Consider the following 23,508-nt stretch of genomic DNA (forward strand, 5'->3'; position numbering starts at 1 on the left):
ACTAGCTTTGATCAAATCGCCAAAAAAGTAATGAAAACAAAGAAAAACTAGTTACTCTGTGTTGAAGGTCAAAATAAGAAAACATGTATGGAGAATTGGTAATTTTAGTTTGTTACAACCTACTCCACTACAAAAGGCACAAATCCAATAAAAGAATACATAAACTAATGGTCAAAATAAAAAAAAAACACACCAACTTTGAGCTAGCATGCTAGAGAGAAAGGACTAACTATGTTTTACAACACAAAACCTTGGCCTCCTAATGACTTTTAATGTGTTTTATTTGATGCTATATCACTGTCCTCATTTAGCCCATTCTTTTCTGCAAGTTCCATGTTCAAATCGAATATTGCTTGCATTGGCAATTCGTTTAAAAAATGGGTCCATTTTGAGGCTCGTTGTTCTCAGCCTCATGCACCTCCCTAGCTGCAATGCACAACAAGTTTGGTCCATTTTGATGCTTATTGTTCTCAGCCTCGTGCACTTCCCTAGCTGCAATGCACCACAAGTTAGTTAGTTATTGTCCCATATATATGCACGCGCACTGCACATGCACATTTTGCAAGAGAAATAGAAAACCTTGAGGGACTGCTAAGATCTTTTGTAATCTGTATGAATCATGGAATGTTAAGGTATTTCGGAGCCTTATTTCTTTGCTTAGTGAGGGTCCAATGTGTTGAAAACCATATCTTTCTATCCATGTTCCAATTTTCTCACGAATTGAGGGTATGACCATGCTTTCAACTTTGAGGTAGCAAAGAGCCTGCCATGGAAATGAAATCAATGAGGATTTGTTCCTAGAAAATGAGTGTGGTGAGAGCCTACAACTCTCTCCAATCCAAGCAGAACATATTAGTTGGATTCAATTCTAATTTTAATTTACAAATCTTTTTTTTTTCTTTTTTCATAAGGAAATTGGTTGTAGCATTCTTGAATAACTAACAGATTCAATTGCAACCATTAGTCTCCGACACATCCCTTGACTCCTGTAGCTCTCACGGGCTGCGATGAAGGGCATTTCAGCAAGTTTGGTCCCGTGAATCCTATAGCAAGAATGTGTAGAAAATCTTAGACATGCAAATTTATATTTCTATAGGCATAAACATAAAATGTAGATGTGATGGAGCACATATACCTCACAGATGCCACAGATATGATCTCATCATCCTTTTCTAGGATAGCAGAATGAAATCCACTAAAGTTTGTCCGCGTATAGTTTGGTCTACACAAAAAGGCATTATTGAAAACAATGATTTTTTTTCTTGCACTAAACTTGTGATGAAATCAAATGGCAATAAAAGGGAAAGAAGAAAACAAATTGTTATGCTAAGAAGAGTGGACATGAACACGCAATACAACATGGATACGATACGGACACGCCAATTTTCAGAAAATACAAAACATGACACCTATGGGACACACATAAAATATATAGTTTTATATATTTTTATATGTTATATATATGAATATATCATTCAAAGATAATAAAAAATGCAATACGATACTAATATCTATAAATTTATATAGTTTTTGTTTTATTATTGTATCTTAAGTTGTTTTGTTCAGATTTATAATTAGTTTCACATGCGTTTAATCGCTAGACACGTGTGTGTAAATGATAAACATGTATGTTCTCCAAGTATCCAAAGACTGTCCGAGTCTTTAAAAAAATAATTAAAAAATATGATACATTTTGAAGAGTGTCGGATACATGTCGGGAAAGTGTCCAAATAGTGTCGATGTTCGATACGAACCTAACATAGATATGTCACCTTCTTAGAAGTATTCATGCTTTTTAGTTGTTATACCAAAGGTAGAAATTGAGAAACTAAGACAATACCGACGCACAGAAAAATTTACATGGTTCAACTATAAGCCTACTTTTATGGGCACAAAACATTATCAAATCAAATAGAGAAAGAAATAATTTACTGAAAAATTTCAAAGATACATGGTGAGAGTACTTACTTCCGATTATACACAACATTTCAAATAACATTGATTTTGGTGTTGCGGTCTTTTATTGGCTCGAAGCATTCCTCCATCACAATCCTTGCAACTGCAAGCTTGGAATGGCACTCAATAATTTGATACAAATCATCTAACTGAACTCCAAATTCTTGATCCATTTGTCGAAGTAAAGTCCATGAGAATCCTTCATCAAGCTCTATTCTAACTCCAACCATCTTCTCCAATTTCTCATAAACCTTGTACCCAAAAATTTAGTTTGGTCATATCTTAAAATTCGCCAAACTCAAAAAAGTATCACAAAAAAGTGTCTAACAGTCATTTTCGGTGGAGTGTGCGCTCCATCCAGAATGAATGAAGTATAGCTAGCACAACATTCTAAACATTTTTTTCTGAAAAAAATTCATTGCTTTCCAAAATATTGTTGCTTTTTCTTGCCTATTAGTTCGATCTACTTATGTTTCTATAGATTAAAAAAAGAAAAAAGAAAAAAAAAAGTGTAGAATAAGAGAAATCGAGGGAGACAAAGAGTACCTCTTTACAGCTCTGCTCACAAAGTGGGGTGGATGGACTGTTGACATCGATGGATTCCAAGTTTCTCTCTTGATAGCATTCCCAGTGATCCTTACAACCAAGAAACAAACACATATTTTAGCCTTTTCATCTTCAATAAAAAATGATTTTATGCATTGAAAAATTTAGATTGAAAAAAGACCAAGGTCTATTTGGTATTGTTTTCAAATTCTTCGTTTTCATGTTTTTTGAAACAAAGACATTGAAATGTTTGAAATTTTGCAAAAATAATTTTCAGAAAACAAAAAACTAGAGTGATACCAATGCTACAGAATATGAGAAAAAAATAATACACATACATCTCTTCTCGCTTTGAAAACAAGTGACCAAATAGTCATTTGCACCACAAGGATTCCCACAAAGCTTGCAAACACAATAAGGGCAAAGCCAAGGACCTTCAGGAACCACCTGTTTACACAAAATCAAAGAATTAACAACATTAGCAACTCAATTAAAACTCATATTTAGCGAAGAAATTGTTAAGCATTGAAACATTAATCTCCTTACTGTTGGAAATGGTAGAAAAATTCTTGGTAAAATCAGAATTTTTTCTCAAGTTTAGTCTATTTTTTAGGTGGGCCCCGAGCATTGATTTACTCGGGTCAAAGTGGTAACGCATTCTATGCCGCATTGTGATTCACGTGGTATATTTGGTTGCTCAAAACCATTACCGAGTGAATGGGAAATTGAAGCCAAAGTGTGCTCCATGGAAATGGAGTTATGGTGGAAATTCCTTAAGGTTGTAAATTGGCTTGTCCCACATTGATTTGGTGAGAAGTTTTGAAAGGGTTTATAAGGCTTAGGGTGAGATACTTGGGGTGTGCCCCAAGGGGTACCCAAGTGTTTTAGAGGAAGAGGTTATGGGCAAAATGAGCTAGACCTATTGGACCCAAAAATCACCACTCGCGCGCCGTGGTGAAAACACCGTGGAGAGGACGAATCTGTCTTAAGGACACAATGTTAAATACTGGACTTGATCAGAAAAGTTGTTTTTGTTTATTTTATTTTTTGTTTTTGTAACAAAATAAAATCTGTGGTTTTATTATTTCGAGTTTGATTTTTGTAATCAAACAATTTCTCTCCTTTTCTTTATTTCTTTATATTCTTGTTGTTGTTTTGTACACAACAGAATTTAATCTTTTTAAATACAGTGAAGATTGTCCAACAATCTTAAGACAGATTCCTTTTTGGGTATCTTCATTGTATTTAATTTTCTGTGTTTTCAAATTAATATTCTGGTTGGAAAAACAAATAGTGATTTATGCTATTTGACAGATAGTAGTAATATACTGTCTCTTTTCTTTGACAACAACTATTAGTACGATACTGGTGTCATTAACAATTCAGAATATTATTTGGTATTACAGAAAATTCTTATGATATTTTATTTTTCTAGTTTTAGTAACAAAGAAAATAAAATTATTTTGTTGTATAATTTATTTTCTGGTTTTAGTAACTAGAAAATTAATTTGTGTTTTATTTTTTTCTGATTTTTGTAATCAGGGATTATGGCTACTACAACTGAAACTGCATCTGGCAGTGGTACTCCTATTGTTACACCTACATCGGTCCCTATCCAGAACCATGTTCATGTACCAATCAATCATGGGGAAAAATCGGAAAAATTTAACGGTACCGAGTTTAAGAGATGGCAGCAGAAGATGCTGTTCTATCTTACAACTCTTAATTTGGCCCGATTTCTCCATGAAGAGGCTCCAGCACTTAAAGAGGGTGAAAGTGATCGGCAAGTTGTTGCCGCTGTAGATGCTTGGAAACATTCAGATTTCCTGTGCAGAAACTACATCCTGAATGGCCTTGACAATATGCTGTATAATGTATACAGTCCTCTGAAAACAGCAAAAGAATTGTGGGCAAGGTTTTAAAAAGCGGCCGCAACCGTTACGTAACGCCGTTACGTAACGGTTTTGGCGGTTACCGCCACCCGTTACGGCCGCTTTTGCAGTGTGATTGAGATTCACAGGTGTGTCGGCCGCAGCGGCTGCCGTAGCAGTCGTAACAGGCCGTTACGGCTGTTACAGCACCGTTACGTAACGGTTCCAAACTGTTTCTTCCGAAAAAACACACAAAAAAAAAAGCTAAAAATGAGGGAAGAGGGATAGAGAGAAGAGAGAAGATAAAGAGAGAAAATGGAGGAGCAAGAGATAGAGAGAGAGAAGAGGAAAGATGAAGAACATGTTATTAATTTGTTGAAACTGTAAGACCTATGCTATTCTATTCAGCTGCTATCACTAAACCATTTTGTTTGTGTGTGTCTATCTATATATTGTTTGAAAATAATAATAATAATAATAATAATAATAATAATAATAATAATAATAATAAGTGTGGTCATTATCTATTGTCATTATCTATTTGGCTTGGTTAAAATATGTATATATATATATATATTTAGGCTCTTATTTATTCTCTTACTTTTGTCATTGTTTATTTTATGTATAATAGTTAGTGATTGATTTTTTGTATAATATAAAGTCATTAATTATTAAAATAAAATGTAAAAAACTCAGTTTATAGTGATTTAAAAATATGAAATATATTCCATCATACTTAAAAATTTACAAAAATTGATCAATATTTATTTTTAACCCAATAAATATGATCATGGAAAAAAAATATGCGTATCGGTAAGTTTTTTTCAAATTGTGCGAAAAATAAAAAAATTCACGGTTCCGGTTACCGCAACCGTTACACTACGGCCTTTACACCCCGCAACCGCAACCGCGTCACCGCCACCGTTACGGCGACCGCAACCGCTTTTCAGAACCTTGATTGTGGGATTCTTTGGAGAAGAAATACAAGACAGAAGATGCCGGCACGAAGAAATTTGTCGTCGGTAAATTTCTGGACTTTGTAATGGTAGACTCCCAAACGGTAATTTCTCAAGTTCAAAGTTTTCAAATAATTTTGCATGATATTCATTCAGAAGGTATGTCTCTTAGCGAGTCATTCCAAGTCGCTGCTTTAGTGGAAAAGTTACCACCGGCTTGGAAAGATTTCAAAAATTATTTAAAACATAAACGCAAAGAGATGACTATAGATGAATTGATTGTAAGATTAAGAATTGAAGAAGATAACCGAAAGGCTGAAAAGAGGAATGGGAAAAATCCCATTGAGTCTAAGGCTAATGTGGTAGAACAAGTTCATAAACCACATAACAAAAAGAGAAAGTTTACTGGAGATGGTCCTAAACAAGGCGATAGTAGCAAGAAGTTCAAAGGAAAATGCTATAACTGTGGCAAAACTGGACATCGAGCTTCTGACTGCCGCCGCCCTAAGAAGGATCATGGAAGTACAAGTAAGAAGACCACCAATCAGGCCAATGTAACAGAATTGGATTACATCTCTGACGGAGTGAATGACATCAACCTTTCTGCTGTGATGTCTGAGGCTAACTTGGTTGGAAATCCCAAAGAGTGGTGGGTTGACACTGGAGCAACTCGTCACATATGTGCGGACAAGAAAATGTTCACTACCTACAATGAGGCTACAAATGGTGAACAACTTTTCATGGGAAATTCTTCTACTTCTACTGTGGCTGGACAAGGAAAAGTTATCTTGAAGATGACATCAGGGAAAGAACTGACCCTCAACAACGTACTGCATGTACCTGACATCCGGAAGAATTTAGTTTCTGGGTCTTTGTTAAGTAAAAATGGTTTTAGGCTTGTTTTTTAGTCTGATAAATTTGTATTAACAAAGAGTGGTATGTATGTTGGTAAGGGATACATGAGTGATAATCTCTTTAAGTTGAATGTAATGACAGTAGTACCGAAAGTTGCTATGAATAAAAATAACACATCTTTTGTTTATATTCTTGAGTCAAATTTATGGCATGGTAGATTAGGACATGCGAATTTTGATGCTTTGCGTAGATTAATTGGTTTAGATTATATACCAAAGTTTGAAATTAATCCTAATCATAAATGTGAAATTTGTGTAGAAGCGAAACTAACTAAGGTTCCATTTAAATCGGTTGAAAGGAAAACCGAACCTTTAGAATTAATTCATACTGATGTATGTGATCTAAAATTTATTCAAACTAGAGGAGGCAAAAAGTATTTCATAACTTTTATCGATGATTGCACAAGATATTGTTATGTTTATTTACTTAGAAGTAAAGATGAAGCCTTAGAAATGTTTAAACTCTACAAAACAGAAGTTGAAAATCAACTTGGTAAAACCATTAAAATGGTTAGAAGTGATAGGGGTGGTGAATATGATGCACCATTAAATGAATTTTGTGCATAACATGACATTATTCACCAAACTACAGCCCCTTATTCTCCACAGCAAAATGGAATTGCTGAAAGGAAGAATAGAACCCTAAAAGAAATGATGAATGCCATGTTACTAAGTTCAGGTTTACCACAGAACTTGTGGGGGGAAGCAATATTGTCTGCTAATTATGTTCTTAATAGAATACCCCACAAGAAAACCAACAGCACTCCTTATGAATTGTGGAAAGGTCGACCACCTTCCTACAAATACTTAAAAGTGTGGGGGTGTTTGGCAAAAGTTGAAGTTCCTGTTCCTAAAAAGATTAAGATAGGACCAAAAACAATAGACTGTGTGTTTATTGGTTATGCTCAGAATAGTAGTGCATATCGGTTTCTGACTTATAAATCAGAAATACCTGATATAAATGTGAACACTATTATAGAGTCAAGGAATGCTGTGTTTTTTTGAACATGTCTTTCCTTACAAGAAATGACAGGAATTAAGTTCACAGAAAAGAACTTATGATTGTACACAAAGTCAAGAGACTAATGACAATCAAACAAAAGAGACTAGTAATAGTCTCGACCAACAGGATTTAACTAATGATGAACCAAGACGAAGTAAAAGAGTGAAAACATCAAAATCCTTTGGTCCAGATTTTCTGACATACTTGTTAGAAAATGAACCTCAAAGCTTTAAGGCAGCAATGACATGTCCTGAAGCACCTTTGTGGAAAGAGGCTGTTAATAATAAAATTGAATCCATTATGCAAAATCATACTTGGGAATTGGTGGATCTTCCACCAGGTTCTAAACCTCTTGGATATAAATTGATATTTAAGAGAAAAATGAAAGCAGATGGTTCAATTGACAAGTATAAAGCAAGACTTGTTGTTAAAGGTTATAGACAAAAGGAAGGTCTGGACTATTTTGACACATATTCCCCTGTGACAAGAATAGCATCCATTCGCATGCTTATTTCTATAGCAGCGTTGTTTAATTTAGAAATACATCAAATGGATGTTAAGACAGCTTTCTTAAACGGTGATCTAAATGGAACAACCCGAAGGGTTTGTAGTATCAGGGCAAGAAAAGAAAGTTTGTCGACTTGTAAAATCCCTTTATGGATTAAAACAAGCACCTAAGCAATGGCATGAAAAATTTGATCATGCAATGCTTACTAATGGGTTTAAGATAAACGAATGTGACAAATGCGTCTATGTTAAAAACACCGACCAATGATATGTCATAGTTTGTCTTTATGTGGATGACATGCTTATCATTGGAAGCAGTCAAAACATGATCAAATCAACTAAGCAAATGCTTAACAAAAGATTTGATATGAAAGATATGGGGGTCGCAGATGTTATATTAGGAATGAAAATTACTAAAATATCTGACGGATATGCATTATCTCAATCTCATTATATTGAGAAAATTCTTGATAAATTTATCAAGGATGATTTGAATTTAGCTAGAACACCTGTAGACATCAGTCTTTATTTATCGAAAAATAAAGGTGATGCAGTGTCTCAGTTAAAATACTCCCAAATTATTGGAAGCCTAATGTACTTAATGAATTGTACTCGTCCTGATATAGCTTATGCTATCAGTAAATTGAGTAGGTACACTAGTAACCTCGGAGAAGACCATTGGAAAGCGATCATTCGGGTTCTTAGATATCTAAGATTCACCCGTGATTATGGTTTGAACTTTACTCGATATCCAGCAGTACTTGAAGGTTATTGTGATGCAAATTGGATATCGGATACTAAAGATTCAAAATCCACAAGTGGATATGTCTTTACTTTAGGAGGCGCTGCTGTTTCTTGGAAATCCACCAAACAAACATGCATCGCATGATCCACAATGGAATCCGAGTTCATTGCTTTGGACAAAACAGGAGAAGAAGCAGAATGGCTTCGTCACTTCTTAGAAGACATTCCAATATGGCCAAAACCTGTGCCAGCTATTTGCATTCATTGTGATAGTCAATCTGCAATAGGCAGGGCACAGAATCACATGTATAACGGTAAGTCACGACATATTCGTCGTCGACATAATACCGTAAGGCAATTATTGTCAAACGGAATAATCTCAATAGATTATATAAAATCTAAAGAGAATATTGCGGATCCGTTAACAAAAGGTTTGACAAAAGAGCTAGTGTATAGTTCATCGAAGGGGATGGGATTAAAGCCTATTACATAAGAGTCGTCATAATGGTAACCCTACTTATATGACTGGAGATCCCAAGAACTAAGTTCAAAGGGACAACTAAGTTATGTATGGCTCACTAGAAATCACCAAAGGATTAAAAATTCCCTACCCATTCCTATGGTGAGAGTGATATCTGCAACATATGTTGTATGCAGGGATATAAGGATAAGCTTTGCTTTTAATGATTACTTATATCTTGATTAAAGGTATAAAATCAAGACGAGTATAAGGAGATACTCACAATAAGAATCACCTATATGAGTGTCGAACTGGGGCCGGTTCTATGAGAATGAAGAGGCTAAATTCTCTAGAAACACTTATGAAAACCAGGCGCGTTCAAGGCCAAAATGTACACAACAGTAAGAACCACGATGTGTTAGAAGATATTTTGTGTGAAATCTAATGTCTTGGCTTACACAAACAGCTGAACAATTCAAGGCATCGCGTCCATTGGTTAGTCAGTAAGTCCGATAGGTTATCACTAGGGAAGGTTCAAGGCTGAAAACTACCTATCCTGATACAAGATATTTTCGACTTATACTCTTTCGTTAAAGTCTGCATATTGTTGCATTTCCGTTGTCATCAAATTCCATTCATATGGGGGATTGTTGGAAATTGTAGAAAAATTCTGGGTAAAACCAGAATTTTTTCTCAAGTTTAGTCTATTTTTTAGATGGGCCCCGATCATCGATTTACTCGGGTCAAAGTGGTAACGCGTTCTATGCCGCGTTGTGATTCACGTGGTATATTTGGTTGCTCAAAACCATTACCGAGTGAATGGGAAATTGAAGCCAAAGTGTGCTCCATAGAAATGGAGTTATGGTGGAAATTCCTTAAGGTTGTAAATTGGCTTGTCCCACATTGATTTGGTGGGAAGTTTTGAAAGGGTTTATAAGGCTTAGGGTGAGATATTTGAGGTGTGCCCAAAGGGGTACCCAAGTGTTTTAGAGGGAGAGGTTATGGGCAAAATGAGCTAGACCTATTGGACCCAAAAATCACCACACACGCGCGCGCGCCGCCGCCGCCGTCCATCCGGTCGGGCGGGCTGGGCTAGGCCTGGGCTTGGGCGCGGGTGCGTGGTGTGTGGTTGGGTTGGGCTTCTAATCTTTTTGAGCCAAAAACATTTGAATTTAATTTTATTTTTTTGGTAAAATAAAATCCAGAATTCAAATTAAACTGATTTGGATTTTCTGTACATCCAAACAGGGCCCTTCCCGTTTTCAAACAGAATTAAACTGGTTTGGATTTATTGCTCATCCAAGCAGAGCCCTTCCCGTTTTTTATCTGTTTGATTTATTAACCCAACAGATTCAAATCTGTTTAAATTTGAAACTAACAGGTTTCATACCTGTTCAATTCAAAACCAAGAGTCACCTTTACATCTATAAATAGACTAGCCTCCCATTTGGATTTCACTCCAATTTTCGTACTCCATCCTCTGCTTTAAATCTCTGCATTTTGCTGCATTTTATTTCTGAAAGAAAGAGTGTAAACACTTAGTGTGTTCGTAAGGCAAACAATTTGTAGTGCTGCTATTGTTTGTGGTAAGATCATTTCATCCTGGGAGATAGACGTCCAAATTCTGAAAGCACCGTGGAGAGGACAAATCTGTCTTAAGGACACAGTGTTAAACACTGGACTTGATCAGAAAAGTTATTCAAATAAATTAACCAAGTAAGTTGTTTAATTTTATTCTGTTTTTTATTTGTTTATTTAATCAGATTTTATTTTTTGTTTTTGTAACAAAATAAAATCTGTGGTTTTATTATTTATTTATTATTTCGAGTTTGATTTTTGTAATCAAACAATTTCTCTCATTTTCTTTATTTCTTTATATTCTTGTTGTTGTTTTGTACACAACAGAATTTAATCTTTTTAAATACAGTGAAGATTGTCCAACACTTATATCCATATCCATGCAATCTTGATGATAAGTCGAAGAACACATGTCACAACAAAGCAAACTTCCTCCATCAGCACAAATCATACAAGCATCGTCATGCTTGTCACTAGCTCTGCATTTAGCCCCAACATCTTTCAATTTGTCTTGTTCAATTTGCTCAGTTTTATCGCAAGCCTCTATGAGGCAAGACCAGCGAGAAACCAACGGCTCTTCATTGATGAAAATGTCTTCATATGGTCTCTTAAGATCACCACTCCCACCATGAACCTCAAAATCCAATGCAGTGAAAATCTCATGACAACAATCACATAATATGCCATCCTTCTAATCATTCCTTGTTTTGATGCCTCCTCGCGAGCTTTATTTACATAACAAACTTTTTTGTTTTGTTGAATCACTTTGACATCTATCAACCATGATAATAAGGTTCTTTTGATCAGTCTCTGATCGTTCTTACTTTTGCTACGCTTTGATCTTCGAAGACTTAATGAAAGCCTTTCATCTCTCACCCTTTTTATTTTTTGAGCCATTTGCATTTGAGTGTTTTTGTTTCTGTTATAGGAATTTGAACTGTTTAGTTACAGTTGTCTTTGAGGAGTCTCAGTATGATCTGGGTTGGGGCAATCATCTGAACTGCTTGAACTTGAGCTGCTAATGTTCTCCTCCATCTCTGATTTACTGTCCATTTTCTAGTTATAAACAACTTCAAAGAATTTGGTGTTTGTGTGTTGCTAATAAAAACTAAGACAACGGAAAAAAAAAATATCAAAAAAGTGAAACAAATGTGTAAATAAATCATAATCATTTTGATTTGTTTCTATTCTTATGAGGAGAATGTGAATGGTAATTGAAAAACTAGTTTAACTACTATCAAATAATTGGATCTTTGAAGTTATTGATGATCAAAACTTACTTATAATGTCTCAAGAGTTGAGATTACATTATACTTCATGCGGTCCACTTCAGGATACTTTTTTTATTTTTTATTTTCTTTTTTCATAATTGGCTTTATAAAAAATATAGTTTCTCAATTTTTAAATTCATAATTATAGTTTTGTCCGATTCTAGTCAAATTATGATATTCTTATGATAACTCTTTGCTTGCACATACAATTCTTATTCATGTTAAGGAATTTTTTTTTTATATATATTTTGATTCCTTTTTACTGTGCTTTTAACCCTATAGTGATTTTGGTTGTTGATTTTGTAATATATATTTAATTTGTCTAATTAAAAATGGTTGTGAAGACTTTAATGGAAAATTGCTACATTCTCCTCACATGTATCTAAAAAAATCATGTGCATCGTATGTGTATCTAATGTACGGAATATGAAGAAGAAAAGAGAAGAGAAAATATGGTCATATTGCAAAAACAATTCAATTTCATGTAACGTACGTGATTTTATCAATGATAAGTCATGAATAATTGAAGATAAGAATATATAAAAAAAAACTATTATATATAATTAACTCACAAAATAAGTAACAAATGAAATGGAGAATGAATATTGTTCTTACCAAATATGAAGAATGAATAAGCTCTCCCTTGAAAAAATTTGGATTCTTAACCTGCCATCACCAAAATAAAAAATGAAAATCATAAAAAACAAAAACAAAAAGAACAATCCTGAAATATTATACATCATGAGTTAGACAAGAAAATAATTTTTTTTTAAAAAAACTCCCTAGAAGACAATGAGAATCATTATGGTAAAACACGTAAAACTTATGACAAAACAATTTAGCAACAAAATTTATACACCATTAGCTATTAGGTTATCAACTCACAAAGATAATAAAGAAAAATAAAAAATAATTTTTTCTAGCTCACGTGAGATATGATACATTTTGGATGTATATGAACATAAAGTGAGGATGCCAAAACCACTCTATATTTTGGTACTCAAAGGCAAGTTTAAGAAAAAATAACAAATATATATATACACCATGATAGATCAAACCTCCAAATTGTTAATTAAAAAAATATATTTCATGGTTATAGAAACTTTTTTTTATGTAAGAGAGATTTTCATTCAAAATCAACTAGTGTTGATTGCAGTTATTTCAATGTGCCATCTAGGTGCAAATCAGAACGAAACTTACAGTAGCCACAAACTCGAAGAGAAACAAGAAATTTTATTAAATGAATTATTTCTAACTTCTCTCGCTAAATGAATGGTGTGCAACTAGCCGATGATGAGAATACATATTGGCATGATTTCTAGACAACGTCACCACCTAACCATCTGTCATGATACCCATGTTCCCAAATTAAGAAAATTAAGCAAATTCAACTAAGAACTTGAGAAATATTAGAATGAAGAGAGGTTTGATAATTGGTTGAATATGTTTATAGTTTTAATCTCTCATATAAGAAAATTCACTTTTGAAGATAAAATCTATAATAAAGATTTTTAGCCAGAGTAGCAAAAGTTGCACAAAATGTGCTTTCAATGATGAGAATACAATTTAATGAGCTTTCACCCTAGACAAACGTCATACTTATCCGAGCTATATAAGATTTGAATAATTTAGGTTCCTTTGAAATTAGCATTACGTTCAAGCTGTGTCAAAGGAAACTCAATCATGGCAAACTTTACTATTGAATCTCATTTATTGAGAGAAATTTATGTTCCAGCTAGATAAGTTTCTAATTTCTCTGTTGCCTATAAAATGTCCTAAATAAGGAAAAGAGAGTGCATCAATTTTTTTATTAATTATTGCACGTATTTAGTGATTTTACAATACTGTCTTTGGTTGTCTTCTTAGTAATGATGGCAAAATTAATTTGTAGCAAAACAAAAAAAAAAAAAAAACCCCTTCAATTTTTCTTAAACCAAGAATAGTGCATGTGCATTGCACATCAATGAATATTAGAGAATCTTAGTATAACTTTTTTGTTTTCGTAGTAAATGGTAAGTCTAGCAAAATTCTCATATATGGAAACAAAAATAGTGGCACTTCACCAAAATATGGCCATAACATTTCATAGAAAAAGGCTAATGAAACCAAGTTGTAGCAAATAATATAAATATTTTGATTTTTTATACACCAAAGTGGTGCATGTGCATTGCACACGGATGAATATCATAAATTGACCTATAAAATTATACTAGCATAATAATAGACATGACTAATGATGAATATGAAATTTCAGGAGAAAAAAAATAGACAAAATTTCTCTATCTCGTCATATTAAGTCAATGAAATTTCACTTATGTGGATAGTAAAAATTCAAATTGAGAGCTAAAAATTACAAAATTGATGGTCAATTTTAAAAATTCAATAACTAATTTCCAATTAAAGGCTAATAATTTTCAAATTAAGTACGATTTCAATTTAATTATTGAAATTTCATTAAAACAAAGAAATTTGATGTTTCCTCAAAACATAGAAATTTCCATATTTTAAGGTTAAAAAAGCAAGATTATGGGTTCAATTGAAATACATATACGAACTGGTTGGACTTAACTAGAGTATCCATTACTTTCTCTCAAGTTCTGATAAGAGGCTTATTGTAGTCCCAAAGCATTGTTACTTTTAGTCACCAGATTTGACCCCATCGATATTACCATACATGGGTCAATTGTTGTAATTGTTGAGATGTGGGGTTGGTGGCTTGAAAATTCTCTAGTGGTTTTGACGATTGTTCAGGACTTTTTGATGAAATTACCTCATTTGTTGCTTAGAACTATGATTTGTTGTTGTAGATCTGAACTGCAATAGTAGTGTTTTTTAATTTGAAGTATGATTTTGTGGTCATCTAAGGGCTTTGAATAGAGTGGGCAAGGTGGTGGTATGATAGGGAAGAGATTTGGGCAGTAGGGCCAAGAATGAATGGTAAAACTAGTGAAATAATAAGTAGAAAGACGTGTAGGGGTAAAATAGCCTTAAAAATTACAAAAATGCACAATGTGGACTCAAGTTTGGGAACTAGCTAAAATAGTTTAAAAACCAAAAAAATAATACTAAAAAGTATTCTCTATACTTTTTTACACGTCTTTTCTTAAAAAGTTAAAAAAAATAAACTAAAATAGCTTCTCGAAATTAAAAAAAAATAGAAGAATTTCAACTTTGAAGACTTTTTTTACAAGGACTTGATCTAAGATGAACTTAATTTGGAAATGTATCTCTATATATATTTTTTAATTTATAAGATCTGAAAAAAATGCTTTTTGATCATGGCCCTAAAAAAGTCTGAGTTGATCCATGGAGAGAGAGGGACAACAAGAGTTTGACATGTGTTGGTTTTTGAGTACTATACTCAAATCAATCTTATTAGATCCAACACAGATGAATTTTATCTGTTAATTAGTAATGAGTAAAATGGATAAAAAATTGAGATGACTTTCACGAAAATTGCGGTAGTTTTACTTATCATTGGAATTTATCTAATTTATTGACTAATGTGATTAAAGTGATTTGGTAAAATTTACAACTTATATCTATTTTTTGGTGTAAAAAAAATATTTGATACACGTATGTTTCCAAAAACTTCTTATAAAAACAACTGAGAAATAGTGGCCAGGTCCAAAATATATTTTCGTTGGAAAATATAAGGATAGCTGAAGAAAATGAGATTTACCAGAAATAGTTGCTGGTGACGATAGTGAGAATTTCATCGACAATGGTGGTTGAAGGAGAGGAAATGGTTGTAATTTTTTAGTAAAGGAAATGATTTTTTTCTAAACGGGGTGAAAAACAATTTTTTAGTATTTACTAGAATATATAAAGGGAGAATTGCAAAAAAATGACAACCACAAAACAATTGCAATATCATAGAAGTACAAGCAATTTGTGCATGAGATTGTGCAACTAAGTCCTATATAGAAAAATATATAAGTTGCTTACAATTTTTTTAAAAACAAAAATAGACACTAAATAAACTTTTGTTTTCAGTTTTTAAAAAGGATATTTGGCCAAATATCTCTCATTGGTCCCCTTTAAAGTGAAAAAAATAGTCTAAACTTTTTTAATTTGTAAGCCCCCTAGAGAAGAAGCACCTTTTTCATCAAGGACAAACAAATTTGTTTTCATTTTTTATAGACAATCTTATCCTTAGTAACTACTTTTATATTTCAAACTTTAAAATGATATAACTTTTGATCTATATATTGATTTTTAATAAAATTAGTAGTTTTAAAATTCTCTCGTCAAAATCTATTAAATAAGATACATGTTGGCTATAAAATTCTTTTACAAAAATCATAATTTTTTTTGATGAAACTAACGTCAACAGTAAAATTTTACTGTTTACGTCAATTACAGTGGTAATTTATTTATTTTTTTAAAAAAAAGAATTTCATAGTTAACCTAGATCTTGTTTGATAGATCTTGATGAGAAAATTCCAAAAATATTAATTTTATTAAAAACTAATATTTAGATCAAAAGTTGTACTCCCTCCATTCTAAAATATTAGTCCTTTATTCTATTTTTTATTGTCTCAAAATATTAGTCATTTTCTAAAATCAATAACCAAAATAATATAATTTCTTATTTTGTCATTCTTTAAAATTTATTTACATTAATATATACCAAAAGTGTAATTATGACAATTGATATTTTTCAAAAAATTGTACTATTTTAATTTTAAATCAAAAGGTAGTTTTTGAAAGCTCATAATTTTGAAGTGTAATAATTGTACTACCAAAAAAAAAATTTGAATTTCCCAAAAGTGCCCAATATTTTGGGACAAATGGAGTATAATTTTAAAATTTAAAATATTAAATTAGTCACTGAGGATATTTTGATAATAGAAATGTATGCTGGACTTTTTAAGGAAATTTTTTTATACTCCTTAATGCATTAAAATTTTATTATGAGAGAATTTTAACCAAATTTTCTTTTTAAAATTGGTGAAAATGTGAACACAAATTGTAACTTAAATGTCATTCAACACCTCTCCAAATTAAGAAGAAGAAAAAAAAAGAATTAATTACTAGTCATTAAATGAGGTAAATATCATTAGAATTAATCTTAGGCTTTTTTACCACCTTCCCCCCCCCCCCAAAAAAAAAAAAAAGTGAGAAAGAAAGATAGACTATAAAAGTCCATTTTAGTCTCTTTTTTTTTTTTGATTTCACTAAGGATATTTTGGTAACAGTAGTGTGTGCTGGACTTTCTAAATTTTTTTTTTTGGTATTTGTCCTTAATGTATTAAAGTTTTATTACGAGGAAAGTTTAACCAAATTTTCTTTTTAAAATTGGTAAAAGTGTGAACACGAATTGTAACTTAAATGTCACTAAACACCCCTCCAAATTAAGAAAAAAAGAATTAATTACTAGTCATTAAATGAGATAAATATCATTAGAATTAATCTTAGGCTTTTTTAACAATCCTTTACCAAAAAAAAAAAAAAGATTGGCTTTAAAAGTCCATTTTACTTTTTTTAGAGAGAGAGAGAGAAACTTTGATTGTTTGGACATATCCATAAAATTAAAAAAAAAAATTAATCACTTTAAAAAGGTATTAAGAAAGCTAAAAATTATTACGACTATACTGAATAAATTAATTTTTTTTAACATTAATGTCAGTAATAATATACAACTAAAAAATTTATTTGTAATTTTATACAAAATAATGCACATGAAGCTTTCAATTTTATTTTATTTTTTAAAAAAAGGTTGCTCCAATGAATTTTATTTATGAAAATAAGAGCACTCGATCCATAAATCCAAATTTGAGTTTTGTTTGCTCAAAAGTCCAGGCAGTAAAATATTATGCCCATAAGGACACACTTGTGCAAAATAACTAGAATACCCATGCATATATACATATATTATACATGGTGAAACCCTCTCATCTCTCTCTCTCTCCCATCTTCTCTTCAATTTCTTCGCACCGACTAACCACCACTACTTCTGTTGCCACCAATCTGTCATTTATCGGTCGCCTCCTCGCTGTCATCCACTCCGCCAACTCTTTCCCCCACTCGTCGGCGGTGTCATTGTCGCCGACTTTGGTTTATAGGATCATGATCGGAGGAGTCGATGACAACGTATATCTGGTTGCCTTTGCCACTGAGTATGCTTAATCTAGCTATCATTTTTTACCCTAAACCCTCATCCGAAGTCCCTTTTAAGCCTCCATCACCAGCGTCACATCGTGTTTGGTTCTGAATCCTTTTTAGCTTCACCACCTCTTCCTTCGATCTAAGATTTATGATTAGGAGATCCTTGGTTATGACACCACCGACTTCTCCGTAATTAACGATTTCATAGCCGTGGAAGAATTATCCGGAGGCTTTGTAACGCCCTGAAATGTTTCAACATAAACCAACAACATCAACCAACATTCACTAAATAATGACAATAGCCCTTCCCTCTTCTCATGATTCATAAACAAACTTATACAAAAGTTCACATGCGATTATACATTCAATGGTAAGAAAACTTATAAATCTATAGCATGTGAAGTATATTGTCTTCAAATAAATAAAATGCCCTTATGGGCTACAACTTCCAAGGCTTAAGCCCGGTTACACAAAAGTGGCTTCTCGGACCCATACAAAAATAGCTCTTGGCTAGCAATTAATTCACAACAAAATAGAGCTATATACTCTTCACAAATTATCCACGCCCTCAACTTGGCGGGATCACCACGTTTTTACCTGCACCAAATCCCATAGGGGTGAGCATAAAGCCCAGTAGACAATTTCTTACAAAGTATATACAGTTATGCAAACTCTCAATGTAAAATGCAAATGTCCATGCCATGCAATGCCATTATAAAGACAATTTTATATCATGTTTTTCTTGATGGTCATCATTTTTCAATAAAAGCTTGCAATCTCAACAATTTCCAAAAGAAAACTTCTAATTTTAATTTAATAGGGGTGGTAAATACAACTTAGGTAATCCCTAAGTTGGTGTCTGCAAGTGGGCTCAACAAGCTCTACCAATAACCCCACTTTACCGGTTGCTAACCGAAAGGGAAGTGGTACCTCATCCGCGCGTGTTTTCGGTCTTTCACCTGGACACTCAGGCCAACTTATCAAATTCATCTACACCTCCTAACCGGACTTACCAACGTATTTACCCCATAACATTTCAAAAATAGTATTTCACATTATTCCTTTCTCATGCAAAAGATTTCAATTCTCAATTCTGCACTAGTAACAATAGATGCCAAAAATGTTTATGCAACATGCCAAAGCTAAATAAAAATCTTGTAATAATCATTTGAACGAATGTGCAATGCCATAATTGCTTGTTTTTCAACATAATATCCACAATACGTAATAATGATCAAATTCCTTTTCTCCTTCCAATGCTATTCCACAAATAGCCCAAAATTCGTTACCAATCATCACCATTACAATAACATGCCCACAATCCATACACTTCCATTACTTTCACCATTCATAGTGATATTGCAAATATTTAACAACACTCCCAATCCCCAAAACTTTTCATGAGTGGGGAAATCCAACACCACTATATTGTATACAAGCATTTATAGTTCAACAAGGAAATTCTCCACTTTCTACACTTGTCATGGCACATTACTATGAATTTATTTATAATGGCAACCATAAAACCCTCATTTTCTTTCATTCAAGAAAAACCCCAATTTTCTAGGTTTTCTTCTCTACAAAACACATACATTAAATACTTGAAAAAGGACTCAAGGTAACACCCCATGTTTCAATTTAAGAGGGTTTCACTATCTAGATATCATCTTTAGAAAAGTTAGAGATTTTTAAAACCCACATTTTGAAAATCTCTACATTTTAGCCACAACACCAAAAACCACATAACAACTTCAAGAAAATCTTTATATCAACATCAATCTAGCAAAACATGTATATATACTTCAAGAAATCCCTACCTCAAATCTTGATGAAGATATAAGTGAAACCCTAGGATCAAGGATGAGAGAGCTTTAATTCCTACCACCACAAGTGAAGTTCTAGCTTTTGACCTCCAAAGCTTGAGAGGGAGAAATGATGATGATGATAAATCTAGATCCAAGGAATTGCAAAAATCAAAGAGTTTTAATGTTTGAAGAGGTCTTCTAGAAAGAATAAGAAGAAAAATAGGGTTTAGAGTGAGAGGGAAATGCCTAAAATGTGATACACAGCCAAAAAGAGAGAAAAAAACAAAGTTTCGAGCTACCCAAACTACCGCACGTACGGCGTCCATCCCCGCACGTGCGGCCCTCACCCTTGCACGTGCGATGGCCCTGCTACACCTCAGTCCGCACCTGCCTTTTAGGCAGTGTGCAATCTTCAGAACCTTCCCTCTCCTCGAACGTGCGGCCTCACCCCCGGCACGTGCGGCTCTGGCCCAACAGTTCAAAAATTCAGGTTCATCCTCCCGGGCACTCCGGACGTAACCGTGCACCGTCCAGAACAAGTGAAATTAAACACTGACGAAAACAAGAACAAGAACAAGAACTTTAATTGAAAATAACTTCCGACCGTTTCAAACCTAACGAGAGCAAAATGAAAACAGAGTGAAGAATAAAGAAAAAGAAATAAAACGAGAACCCAGTCGTCACAAGCTTCGTAGTGGTAGTGAAGGGCAGAATTGCATGCCTCTCTAACCATCTGTCAGTCGATTCAACTGAGATGATGATGATAGTGACTCAAATCTATAAATGAGAGTAAAGGTACTGTGTCTGGAACAAAAGCCCTAACTACCATCCAGATACTTTTTTTTGTTGATTGTTGTTGTTGTTTTTATTGATCTATTGTTGTTGTTCTTGTTGATCTGTTGTTGTTGTTCTTCTTCTTATTGATGTGTTGTTGTTGTTAGGCTTTGGTTTGGCTTGGTATTGCAACAGATAGGATTGGTTGAGCTCTATATTTTCAACATATAGGATTTGCTCTGGCTTGGTATTTCAACGGATAAGAATTTCAAATATATGGCATTTCACACAGATAGATTTTGAATTGTTATAATCAAAATTTTAACAGATAGAATTTTGAAAGATAGAATTTCAGAAAAAAATAAACAGATAATAAAATTAGGATAGGTAGATTTAAATAGATAAATGAAAAAATTGAATAAATAGTACAATTTGGACAAATATTTAAACATATAAAGCAAAAAAATTGAACAGATAGTCAAAAAAATTGAACAGATAGATATAAAATTTTAACATCTAAAAAATAATTTGAACAGATAAATATAAATTTGAACAGATAGAAAATATTCTGAACGGATAGATATAAATTTGAACAGATGGTAAAAAAAATAAACGGATAAAAAAGTCACAAATAAATTTTAGGATAAAATTGGAAATAAAATGTCATTTAAAATAAACAAAAGGGGGATCCTCTATTTACACACCAACATTTCTCTTATCCCACACAATTTCTTAATTTGTACAACACACAATAAAAATTCTTTCAATTCATACCACTGCATTCCTAAAATATCCTCATCTTCATAATTTTTTTACTAACCGTAATCATAAACTGTCGCCACCTCGTCTATTGTTAGTGTCGGAGCCATAACCCTAACCATCGCCTGTTGTCTTTTCCTCCAATGGTCCCCATTCCTAGTCATTATCTCTCTCGCGCTACGGCCTCTTTCTCTACCGTCTTTCGCTGCAGCTTTTTTTCCAATCTTTGCTCCATTCCATCACCGCCTTCTTATCGCAACCCTCTCTCTTGTTGCCGCTCCTAGCCTTCTCTTCATTTCTTTGGTAGCACGATATAAATCGCAAAGATGGTAGGTCACGACGATGTAGGTTGTAATAGTGGTGGTTGTGAAGGCGATGGTGGTGGGGAAACGGGATTGGGGGCCTACGAGATGGACTAAGGGGTTGCAACGATGGTCGAAGAGGGAAGTCATTGTCGTAGTGGTACAAAGACAACAAGTGGAGGTGAAAAGCTAATGGTGTCAACATTCTCATTGCAGCCTCTATAGCCAACCCTCTTTCATCTTTGGGTAAATTACACTGACACTTCTAGAGGTTTGGTCCAATTACATACTGCCCGTTGACGTTCTGGAAATTACATGCTCACCCTTGTGGTTAATAGTCTCATTTCACAAACTCCCTTATTTATATAAAAGGCAACAACTCCCAGTAGAAAAATAGATAAAATTACATTGAAAATAAAAAGTAAAGCAAAGGAAAGGAAAAAAAAAAAAAGAAGAGTAAAGCAAAGAACGAATGCATGACTTCAATATCTTCATTCTGTCTAAATAATTACAATGATAAAGAGTTAGTGTAATTTCCTAAACGTTAGGGGTGACATGTATTAAACCAAATCTCAGAGAGTGTAAGTGTCATTTACCCTTCATATTTTCTTCTTTTTCTTTAGGCGAATTTCGATCTTTCTCTTTGCTAATGATGGTAGTGGTCGGCAATGGAGATCGAGAGGGATGGATGAGGTGCTGCGAGCGTGGAGAGAGCTTTTGAGTATGGTTCACTGCCGTTGCTGCTGTCGTTACCTAGGGAAACGGTAGAAAATTGTTGCCAGAGGTTTGAGTTGGTGTGGACTGTCCTCCTTAGTAATTTGTTAAGAGGCAAATTAATAATTAAGGTTGTATCTGGTTAGCTTCTCCAAATATATTTCCACCCTTTGTTTTGAGTGTCTTGTTTGTTTAGAGCTTTCAAAAATTAATTCCATACCCACTTTTGAAAACTTTTTCTAAGGCGGGAAATTTTGGGCTAACCAGTCGTCCTCCCGAACGTCCGGCCAGTTGACTGGAACAATATTTTTTATTTTTATTTTTTTTTTTAGCAATTGACGCTTGTTGTTTTTTATATTTTAAATAAAAAAATCATTTTTTTTTTAAATTTTTTTTATGAGTTTTGAATATAATTTTGAGTTGTGTGTTTAGTTATGAGTTGTAAGTTTTTATATCAAATATCATATGTCATATCAAAAATTCTAATCTCAGTTCAAAACTCTTTTTAAAAACTATTTTCAAAGCATCTAACCAAACAAAATTTTCACACTCAAATTATAATTCTAAAATTCACAAATTTAAAATACAACTCTATTCTCAAATTATAATTCTAAAACTCTTCCAAACACCACCTAAATTTTTTTTAAAAAAAAATGGGATGGAATGGGAGAAATGATGATACGTAAATAGAAACTTCAAACAAAAAAATTTCTCATCAAATTATTTTACAAAAGGTCTCACTAACAAAATATATATATATATATATATATATTAATCTAACACCTTTTTAATAATTTTTTCTAAAAATAACATTATTGCAACATTTTTATGAATTTATTTACATGAATAATTATTTAAAAAAAAATTTACAATAATGAATTATCCAATTTTCCATCGTTCTAAGTAGGGCTGAGTAAGGAATCCGTGAAATTCGTAATCTAATCCAGTTCAGTCCAATCCAGTAGGTTTGGATTGGTTTTTTGAGTCCGTAGTTCGATTCCGGATTGAAAAATTAAAAATTCATAATTTATGGATTGGTTTCGGATTGAACTCCACGGTTCCGGATTGGAATCGATCCGAACCGTATACAAATAGTCTATATTTTTATTATACACCCTCCTGCATAGTGTCTTATCTTATTTTATATAAAATTTAAATCCAAACCTAAACTTGCATAATATCTTCTTTTTATTACTTTTGTTTGCTAGTTTTTAATTTTAATTTGTAATAGTCTAAA

At 33.1% G+C, this 23,508-nt stretch overlaps 1 protein-coding gene across 1 annotated transcript; it reads right to left on the bottom strand.

The window, feature by feature from the left end:
* Window positions 1–370: 370 nt before the first annotated feature.
* On the bottom strand, window positions 371–11,588 carry LOC145805399 (increased DNA methylation 1-like). Its single transcript, XM_082900528.1, has 8 exons — window positions 11,485–11,588; window positions 10,883–11,155; window positions 2,841–2,949; window positions 2,095–2,207; window positions 1,136–1,222; window positions 944–1,043; window positions 580–763; window positions 371–492 (listed from the first exon to the last, which is right to left on the bottom strand). The coding sequence occupies exons 1-8, from the start codon at window positions 11,586–11,588 to the stop codon at window positions 371–373; spliced, it is 1,092 nt and encodes a 363-aa protein (XP_082756654.1).
* Between the last annotated feature and the right edge of the window lie 11,920 nt (window positions 11,589–23,508).

The sequence above is a fragment of the Camellia sinensis genome, chromosome 13, assembly GCF_055761805.1.
Source record: "Camellia sinensis isolate YWXY chromosome 13, ASM5576180v1, whole genome shotgun sequence".
Classification (NCBI taxonomy): domain Eukaryota; kingdom Viridiplantae; phylum Streptophyta; class Magnoliopsida; order Ericales; family Theaceae; genus Camellia; species Camellia sinensis.